The sequence below is a fragment of the Rhagoletis pomonella genome, unplaced genomic scaffold (assembly GCF_013731165.1).
Source record: "Rhagoletis pomonella isolate Grant_MI unplaced genomic scaffold, Rhpom_1.0 Rhpom_scaffold_00002, whole genome shotgun sequence".
Classification (NCBI taxonomy): Eukaryota; Metazoa; Arthropoda; class Insecta; order Diptera; family Tephritidae; genus Rhagoletis; species Rhagoletis pomonella.
Window position 1 is genome coordinate 6,637,575 of NW_023458556.1, and position 9,852 is coordinate 6,647,426.

The window sequence follows — 9,852 nt, forward strand, 5'->3', positions numbered from 1 at the left end:
CTATTCCAGATTTGTGCTATGATTTCAGTCGGATTGCTGCAGGTATTTATGGTTCGAAGCATTTTCGACACTAACACGCGTATGAGTTCATTTTGGAAAAAAATGGGATTGTGATACGCATTTAATCTCAGAGAACCCGTGACACATGTAAAGTTCTGTAGTAGAAGTGCAGCTTTTCGCCATTTTCCCCGTTTAAAGCCAAAGAAAATTATTTCGAAAGATGTAAAGAAATATCATATGAAATGTAGAATACTCAAAACATATGTAAATTTCATGTAATTAATTAAGTGATCTCGAAACCCAGTCATCTTTGAAATACTATTTTGCTATGTCGCAGCATTAAAAAATTTGCCATATTACAAATAAGTCATAATTTTAAGTACTTTTGGGTTTAAAAACTTCGCGAAACATTTATCTTTTTAACAAGTGGAATTATATTTTCTCTTTTAAAAGTTATCTCGGAAAGTCCTTAAGAAATACATTGCTTACAACAATAAAACCAAAGTTTATGCTTGAGCCACCTTTCGTTGTTCCCTAAGCATTTTAAATGACACGCCAGGATCTTTGTGCGAACTGCGCGGGAATCGCTTTACTTTCTTTGATTTCTGTTTTCCAGTAGCAACACTTACTGGTAAAATGTTGCGTTTTTGGAAGTTTTTAAATCGGTCGACCAACAAACTGGATTCTGGTTTTACATTTCGTAAATTTCCCGCAATGTCCTCTGGCATATTAATGTCTGTGTCTGGCTCAACGTATTTAAGGCTTCCTAAACGCTTGGTTTCGAATTTTTTCTTCAACTCTGCCTTCTTGCGATGTTTCTTCAAAGCATTCAGCTGTTCTTCTTCTGCTATGACTTCAGCTTTAATTGACTTTATCCTAAAAGGAAGATAGTTTTTAGTATAACTACAGCGAAATTAATATTTATTTCGCACCTATTTAAATCTGCGATTTGCTTTTTAAGGGCCTTTTTCTCTATTTGTTTTTTCTTTAATTCTTTTTGTTGCAACTCTTTTCGACGTGACTGTTTACTCCTCTTTTTATTCTCAACCGGTGGATTAATGCTTTTGTATGCGTCGCCATCTAATTGATCAATTCCTTCGATATCTTTTTCATCAAAATCTTCATCCTCTAAACCAGAACGCATTTCTTCCAATCGACGTCTATCGCGTTCCTCTGGTGTGACTTTCGAAAACATTAGAGTAGTAACGCGTTTTAAATGATTCTCCACTTTAATAATTTTTTCTTCGCGATCTGCTACCTCTTTTATCAGCGCTTGGTGATCCTCTAAGGAGGGGTTGTAACTCATGCCCGGATGAGGAGCTTCGAATTTCCTACAATTACAGATGAAGAAATTAATATTTCATAAAAGTTTACCACTCACTTTGCTTTGGTTGTGCGGTGGCGTATGCTGTCGTGCACTTTTATAACAGGCTTGCCCACATTTTTTGTCACATGCAATGCTAATTCTTTGCTTATCCAACCCTTCTCATCCTTCAAACCAGGGATTTTGTCACGAAAGTCTTCTTCAGCCCATATATCTTTTGCAGTTTTAGTGCTCTGTCCTTCTTTGCTTAGCTTTTTTTCAAGAGCTTGATAGTATCGTTCTCTATCTTTATTGGCCTGAAAGTGTCGAGGCTTAGTAGGGTTAAGAACTTCCTCTTCAATAACCCGACCATTCTTCTTTTGCCGAACACGATTCCTTCAATATGATAAATGGTTTGATGTGTTAAAGCTTTTTTTTGCTCTATTTTCTAGGAAAACATACCGTTTTACAATTGGATCCTGGACTTTGGAAGTGTTGTTTAAAGCCTCCAAAGAGCGTAAAGGCTTTTTAGCATTTAATTTTCGTTTCTGCTTTTCTGTAATAACAACCTGTTTATGTTTTAATGGTGTTGCATCCACCATAAACAGCTCATCATCTTCTTTTTCTGCGAATGAGCTATACAAAAATATTTAAAAATTTTTCCTCTTTAGAACATATCAAAACTTACCCAACGCGTTCTTCCTGTCGTTGGTCTTCCAAATATTCTTCTACATCTTTAATATCCGTTTTACGCCATGCTGATTTGTTTTTCTTCGAAACACGTTTTTTCTTTATTACAGACATTTTTCAGTGGGTAATTGCAATTCACCTGGGTGGGAAATAGAAATGAGTGTAAGCAGAGCTGCAAAAAAGTCGATGATAAAATCGATGTAACGATGGTTTTGCAATTTTTATCGCCTTCTATAGTTTCTTTTCACCTTCAATTATTTTCAACCCAGGTTTGAACATTAAAGTATCTGAAAATTTAAACTAAAGCTTTTCCTAAAACACAATCGTACACGTTGAACATTTGGAGTTAATTTTGACGTTTCAGGCACGTAAGTCTGCCTTTTAAGTCTGATCGGTTCGTAGGCGAAGGAGGTGAAAAGAGAGGGAAAAAGTGCATTCGTCGCACCTCCTTCGCCTACGAACGAGCAGACTTGACGTCTCTGAAAGGGGTCTTGCAAAAACCAAATTTTGCAGGAGTTTTTGTTTTATTTTTCTCTGCTTTGGCCAGCACCGCCAGTACTAACTTTACATTCCCACTGCATTGAAATCTGAGATTTCGACCTCGAAATCTTAAAATCCTGTTAAAATATTTCCACCGCACTCTCTTTGCATTTTGTTGACATTTGCTAATATGTTTTTGTGTTTGTGTGCTTCTGTTTATATATATATATATATATTCATAGTCGAAAGTTAAAACTCATTCATGTTAAAATACAGTTTTAAGTTTAGAATAGATTTTTAAGTTTTGTTAGTCATATACTACGTTTATACGCACGCATTATTTGCAAATAACAATTTTCAAAATGGTAAATTTTGCCGTATAAACGCTGAGTTAATTTTTTATTTGTAAATAACTAAATTTCATTTTCGAGCTTAACACCCTAATCCGTAATTATAATAAGAGATTAGCCATATAAAATGCGTCCCTTGTTAATCTGTAATTATAAAATAATCTCAGATTTAACCGATAACTTTTCGGTGTCCATTCTAGTTTTATCGATTGTTTTTGTGAAATTTAATAAAATGTTAAGTTAAAATATATTTATATTGCTTATTATAGCATAAAAAGGTGGTCACGGTGGCACAGAGAAGAAACATAACTTTTCCTTGACATCGCAACATGATCGGAACGATTTATGATGGCGACCATTGTGTTTTACCATTTCTAGGGCACGTGCGCGTCGAGGAGTGCGTGGAAATGTCAAATGTACGTATAAAAAAAGCATTAAGCAGCTGTTTTTTTGTTGTCTTTTGCGAATTTGCTCCAAAAGAGAGAGCACAAAAATTGTAGAAAACAGATTGTTGGAGCTGTGCGTTTGGAGCCAGAGAACGAAACCTTTGTTGGTAGAAGATAATCTAAAATCAATTTCTTTCAAAACTTCAGCCGGATTTGACGCTCTCTTAGCGGAGCATTTGAAATCTGTTTGTAATTCACCAAGAAGCTGAGCTTAACATTCACAACAGCATCATCGTTCTTTCAATACGGGAGCAGGTTAAGTAAGCGACGCGAAATTGCTAAAGAGCGTGAAAAAATTGACTTGAACGTGGCACGACATATGCAGCCACAGGTGTTTATTGAGGTCACTTGTTGTCGCGGTCGTCTATAAGACACACTTGGGCTCAGGGCCCAATGTGATATTGAGGTCACTTACGTTGATAAATTTTTGGATTTCTAAGAAATTGTCCAGTAATAATGCATTTCGCTCAGTATATTTGCTTTCTTGGGATTAGCTTGGCGACACTACCAGCATGTTTGGGTCTGTTGGATGGTATCTACTGCGGCAGGGAGGATTGCTATGATGTTTTAGGTGTAACGCGCCAATCCACTAAAGCGGAAATAGGTAAAGCGTATCGATTGCTAGCGCGAAAACATCACCCTGATATGCATCGAGGCGCTGAAGCTAAAGCGGAAGCTGAAGAAATGTTTAAATCGATTGCTACTGCATATGAAATACTGCGAGATGACGAGTCTCGACGGGATTATGATTATATGTTGGATCACCCGGAGGAATACTATTCACATTACTACCGCTACTATAGACGTCGAGTAGCACCAAAAGTTGATGTACGCATCGTAATTGTAGTAACTCTTACGATTGTATCTATCATTCAATACTACTCGGGATTGCAGCGTTATGATAGCGCCATTAAATATTTGGCTACTGTCCCAAAGTATCGGAATCAAGCGTTAGAAATTGCAAAAGAAGACATAGAGAAAATCAGTAATCGGAAAGGAAAAAATCGAATGTCCAAGTCTGAACAACGTGAAGAGATCGAGCGCATTGTCCGCAAAATAATTGAAGAAAAGATGGATGTTAGGGGCGGCTATGCTAAACCGTCAATATGGGATGTTCTGTGGGTACAATTGCTGATATGTCCATACACACTGCTTCGTTTTATAGTTTGGCATGCAAAATGGTTTTGGCATTTTACCATAAGGAAACAACCATACGGGCGAGAGGAAAAGCTCTATTTGATACGCCGTTATATGAAGATGGGCGAGAATCAATTTAATGGATTAGAAGACCATCAAATCAATGAGTATTTGCAACTGGAATTGTGGCAAAAGGATAAATTCCAGATATGGCAAGAAGAACAGGAGGAAGAAATGAAAAAGAAATTAGCTGAAAATCCACGATACAAATCTTACAGGCGATATATGAAAAATCACGGTCCAGGAAGGCTAACATTTGAAGACTAATAAACTATACACTTATTTGAGAGTTGGACAGGTCTAAAACCAGCAAAAGATATGATATGGTTTATAATCAATCACATTAACGTATGACTTATGCTCTGTAAAAGTTGACAACACCCCATCGAATTAAGCCGATCAAGTTTTATTGATTTCTTTACTACATAGAAAACTTTATGCAGTTTCTTCCCACTTTTTTGCTTACATCTACACTAATGTACACCTAATAAAATAAATTATAACTTAACTCGAAATTCTCTCAATTTATTATAAATTGATCCAATAAGTTGGCATCCAGGTCATACATAGTACGTCTGCATGTTGAACTATGTTGACAAAATGGAAGATAAATTTTATACATCGAAAAACCTTCATCTTTGATCATGTTATGTATGTTTACATACATACACATGTACATCCATATACATATCTGTTGCTAGGTGGAAAGATAATACTTGCATTTTGAGATATTTAAATCGTTTAGAACAATAAACTTTGATTCTATTAAAGGCTAGTTTTTCCGGACTGTGGTTTGAATTTGGTTTAAACTTTGTTTATTCCACGGCAGTTGTTATGCTATTTTAAGTGGAAAGCTTCTTGGGTATCATGAGCAATAGGGTGGTTATTATTAAACGTTACAAGCTAATATACATATGTACATATCAAGAATGATAGAATACATTTATTTTCTTTATCTATTTTCTGGGCCGTGTGTGCATATAGTAAGGCCCTATCTCACAACGCCGCTGAAATACAAAAAGCCATAACTAACTAAAAATCCGAATTCAGTTTTTGATTGATTATGATGCATTTCGTTAAATTATGTGTCCCCAATTCGTTTTATGCAATACTTTCTTTACTTTAGTGAGTTTCGGCTTTTTTCCCTTTATCGTTGGTGTGAGATAGGGCCTGTCGATTCTAACGATATTTATGTATTACTTTAATTTTTATTGGCAAAACCAGAAGAAAAAATTTGATTATATACATATAATAGAATATACAAAACATGTATGCCCTCGAACAAGTTTTTTGGTTCGTTTAGAACGTGTTGATTATTTCAGTTTAATTAAGAAAATGATTATTTACCGCACTTCTTGAAAATGGCAAAAATACGAGCACCTTTTTTGTATTTTTAATAGGATTTATTTATAAATTACGAAATTTTTGAACTTATCGGAAATTTATTGTACTACGAACGTACACCCAAAATATATTCTACATCATTTTCCTCATCCAAGTGTTCCTCCAGTTCCATAACGGAGTTATCGATGCCGTCTTGTTCAACAATGACTTGGATCTGATTGGACATATTTTGCTCACTGTCGTCCATTAATTCTGTGGTGAATATGCATTCTTCCAGAGCTACTGTTTTTATTGCTGTAATCTCTTGTTGGTGAGTAGTTAGGACCTCTGATTTCCTAGCCATCGCTGACCCATTATCATTCAGTTCTCCAATTATTGATATATTTTCGCAGCGAGCATGATTTTCCAGGTGAGCCAATAGATAAGCTTTCTTAGTGAATCCTCTGCCACAGCGAGTGCATTGGAATTTCTTTTCGCCAGTATGTGTGCGTAAGTGCACGGTTAAGACATGCGGATATGCAAATGACTTATTGCATGTTGTGCAACGATATGGTCGTTCACCAGTATGGGTTCGCTCGTGCTTGCTTCGTGACCCAAAATCTGAAAACCGTCTATCACAAAATGAACATGGATATGGTTTATGCCCAGTATGAACCCGCATATGACGACGTAACTCCACGTTCGAAACAAAAGCTTTATCGCAAAGTTCACAGGCAAATTGGCGGTCGTTATTGTGCCTGCGCATATGGGCGCTTAATGCGTGCTGGTATTTGTAAATATTTCCGCATATCTCGCATATCTTCATTGATGAATGTAATGACTTGCCTTTACGTGAAGGCAATTTTACCCCACTATAAGGTTTAATTTCAGAAGGTGTAATTTTTTTAGTATTAAATTTTTTTTTTATCGGGAATCCATGAATACTATTTTTACTATTCTCTTTTTCATATAAATCTCGTCGATCATGACCTGGAAAGCTTTCCGGGCTAAACATAGGTGACATCAGTTCATTACTTTTGTTATCACTCTCCTCCTGATAACCGATTAATATTGGATTTTCTTCATCGTTAGCATCATCTAGTATTTCTTCCTTTACATGTGTTTGAGAATTATCATTGTCATCCGGTGTAAAGCTTGACTTTGACGGTATTCGACATCTTTTCTCTAGGGCGCGTTGTTTATCGGTGTCTTTAAATGCATCATTGACATCTTCTAACTCTCCTTCTCTAACAGAGTCAAAATAATCTGTACTTTGAACAAAATCCTTTTGATCTTCCTCATCAATATATTCGACTATGCTGAATCCATCGGTTTCGTTAACATTATCTTCATATTGTTCATCTATTCGCGAAGTGCTAAGATACGATTTCATTGCGGGAATTTCGCGGCGAAGCTTTAAATTGGTAGATAGCTTGCCTTTCGGACATTCTAATTCATAATTAGTCAAAGACACAACATCCTCCTCTTCTTGTATGGAACGGAAAAGAGAATTAGCCGTTTCGCAGTTTTTACGAAAGCGCCAAGCGGCATTTAAATCATCCAAGCAGTGATTACATATTTTGTTTGAAGTTTTAATGCTTAAATTTCGCAAATTTAGCTCCGAACAAAATGATATTTTTTCGGCAATGCCCATGTTTGACTCCGAAACTATTGTATCATCATCGGTGAATACAGATTTCAAGTCAGCACTATCATTTTGAAGGCAAACAACGCAAACCAGATCCAAGTCAATAACAACTGCCATGATTATTTATTTAATGGTAGTCACAAAATAAATTACAAACATTAACTGCATCCTTTATCAAAACAAACAGCATAAATCCACAAACACCAAATGGAATCTGACAGCTTAGTAATAGAATGTCAGACACAGCAACTCTGCCCTTAAAACTAGAACTCAAAAACAGTCGATGTTCGGAACTATCGATGAACAACAAGAATGATAGACTGCTTTTACACAGTTCAAGTATTGAATTCAATTCTGCTCGCATGTGGAAGAGAGGGGGTGAGAAGAAAAGGGACGAGTACACATGCGTCTGTACCATGAACCAACGACTACAGATCACGTAATCCGCCATCGTTGTATTTGTAATCGATTTTCAGAAAAAAGTTTTCGTAGCGTTTTTGATGTTTTTTGGTTTTGTTTACATCGTCTTCTACCTCTTCGTAGTGATATTTTAGCGATTTTATGTGTTTTCTGCAGCGGTTTTAATTAGAAATTTTGATTTATTACAAATTTATGATATAATATGAAGTGCTTTGTGATTGGAACAAGTTTGTGCGTCTGTTTGATTTGCCAAGAGGCGTAAATTTGCGTGAAAAGTGGGTGCACATTTGTGGTCAGAACGTTGGCATTGAAAAATCGGCCGGTGCCGATAATATGCGATTGTAAAACACTCTCAATCATTAAAACCATATTTTATGAACTTTTTTTGCTAATTGTCATCAAGTTTCACTATTTATATTTTATAATAAATACAAATCTAATCGCACTCAATAACCGCGCCTTTTTCGTTTTCTTTGTTTGTTTTCATTTTTAGGCAGATGTCAAAAACGCTCAGAAATTTACTTTTTTCATTCTTTTCCGATTGCGTGATCTTGTTAGTTGGTTCATGCGTCTGTACCGTCATTTCGTTTCAACTTTCTTGCTTTGCTTTTGGCATTTTCGTTGCTTCCCATTTAAAGAACCAAAGACTTGAATTCAACAGAATTGAAACGTGTAAAAGCAAATAAAAAACACAAAAGAGAATGAGCAAGAATTGCTTTCAAGTACTTGAATCATGTAAATCAGGTGATAGAATACAAGATTGCGCCGTCCTGGGCGTTGACATTTGTGTACCACAAGTAAACAAAGAATAGAGCGAAAAGAAGAACGAGTTGAAATAGCCAAAGCAGTTCACTTTACTGCGAAAAACGTGTTTTAATTTTGCTAAATGCGAAAATATTGCATTTTTCACCTAATCTATTAGAGAACAGTGAACTGCACCGCTGCACCGTGGGGAAAAAGGTATTGGGATTTCCCCAATTTCGGTGGAAAAAATCGCCGATAGAGAATTTTCGCTCATCTCTAGTACTGTGCAATACAAAGGGAACATCTTTAAAATAAATAAGTTTTGGTCAAACGTCATAAGAAAAACTGGAAAATACTTGTACAGCATGGCGACTGACGAAAATATTATGGATGAAATGCTAGGTGAGTTCTTTTAAATTAGTATATCAATCTGAAATGAAGCCATTTAATAGCGGTTTGTGCATTTTCATATTTTTTGCACTATACAATTCTACGAATGGTCAACAGATCGTATGACCAATCCTAGTCGGGAAACGGTGGATGAGCTTAGTTTGCAAATGTTTTGCATGGTGGTGCGAAGTAATCCAAAACTGGTAGACCGGGCCCAGGAAATGATTATGCTAAAAGTTCGCTCGAGTAACATCACAGAATCAATAAGATCCATAAACGTTTGTTAACGAGTGCAATCATTTCGGGCACAAACAGTAACGTAATATTTCATTTTAGTTGCTTGAAGAATGCATGAACAATTGCGGCTCCGAGTTTCAAGATGAGGCATCTAAATTTCGATTTCTAAATCAACTCATACGCCTCGTTTCAAAGAAGTATCATGGAGCTGACACACCTGCTCCAATCAAGAAACGTATCATGGAATGCTTGCTCTTGTGGACGACAGAGTTTCCTCAAAAAAGTAAGATACGAGAAGTATATGAAATGCTATCTAAAGAGCAAGAAGTGGACCCTGGCATTACCCCGGCTATAGAGGCGAAGGGACAGAGCGTGCTAGGTATCGACGAAGCAATGCTAGCTAAGCTAATAAAGAGTAATGACCCTAAAGACTATAAAAGAGCAAACTTGCTTATACAAAATAGAGTGAAACAGGTAAACAACAATTTCTTTCATTTAATTTCGTTGATAAGGTAAACAATTTTGGTTTTAACAGGAAGCCCGGCGCATGGATTTGTTGATACAGTATAAAAATATTTTACAGGAAGTTACAATAACTGTTGACTTATTGGATGAAATGCTTAA

At 36.2% G+C, this 9,852-nt stretch overlaps 4 protein-coding genes across 4 annotated transcripts in view; 2 read left to right on the plus strand and 2 right to left on the minus strand.

The window, feature by feature from the left end:
- Positions 1-410: 410 nt before the first annotated feature.
- LOC118732955 (ribosome biogenesis protein NOP53) lies at positions 411-2,155 on the minus strand. The gene is made up of 5 exons (XM_036462087.1): positions 1,992-2,155; positions 1,766-1,939; positions 1,382-1,699; positions 933-1,331; positions 411-876 (listed from the first exon to the last, which is right to left on the minus strand). Exons 1-5 carry the CDS (start codon positions 2,105-2,107, stop codon positions 507-509), a joined length of 1,377 nt encoding a protein of 458 aa, XP_036317980.1. The 5' UTR covers positions 2,108-2,155; the 3' UTR covers positions 411-506.
- Positions 2,156-3,251: 1,096 nt separating this feature from the next.
- On the plus strand, positions 3,252-4,981 carry LOC118732957 (dnaJ homolog subfamily C member 25 homolog). Its single transcript, XM_036462088.1, has 2 exons — positions 3,252-3,612; positions 3,676-4,981. Exon 2 carries the CDS (start codon positions 3,726-3,728, stop codon positions 4,731-4,733), a length of 1,008 nt encoding a protein of 335 aa, XP_036317981.1. The 5' UTR covers positions 3,252-3,612; positions 3,676-3,725; the 3' UTR covers positions 4,734-4,981.
- Positions 4,971-7,699, minus strand: LOC118732954 (zinc finger protein 37). Its single transcript, XM_036462086.1, has one exon. It carries the CDS (start codon positions 7,552-7,554, stop codon positions 5,917-5,919), a length of 1,638 nt encoding a protein of 545 aa, XP_036317979.1. The 5' UTR covers positions 7,555-7,699; the 3' UTR covers positions 4,971-5,916.
- A 1,098-nt stretch (positions 7,700-8,797) lies between these two features.
- Positions 8,798-9,852, plus strand: part of LOC118732953 (ADP-ribosylation factor-binding protein GGA1) — a gene marked incomplete in the record, with an annotated part of 2,808 nt that continues 1,753 nt past the window's right edge. The window contains 4 exon segments of the mRNA XM_036462085.1: positions 8,798-9,003; positions 9,109-9,269; positions 9,328-9,702; positions 9,764-9,852. Coding sequence (XP_036317978.1) covers positions 8,967-9,003; positions 9,109-9,269; positions 9,328-9,702; positions 9,764-9,852 — 662 coding nt within the window.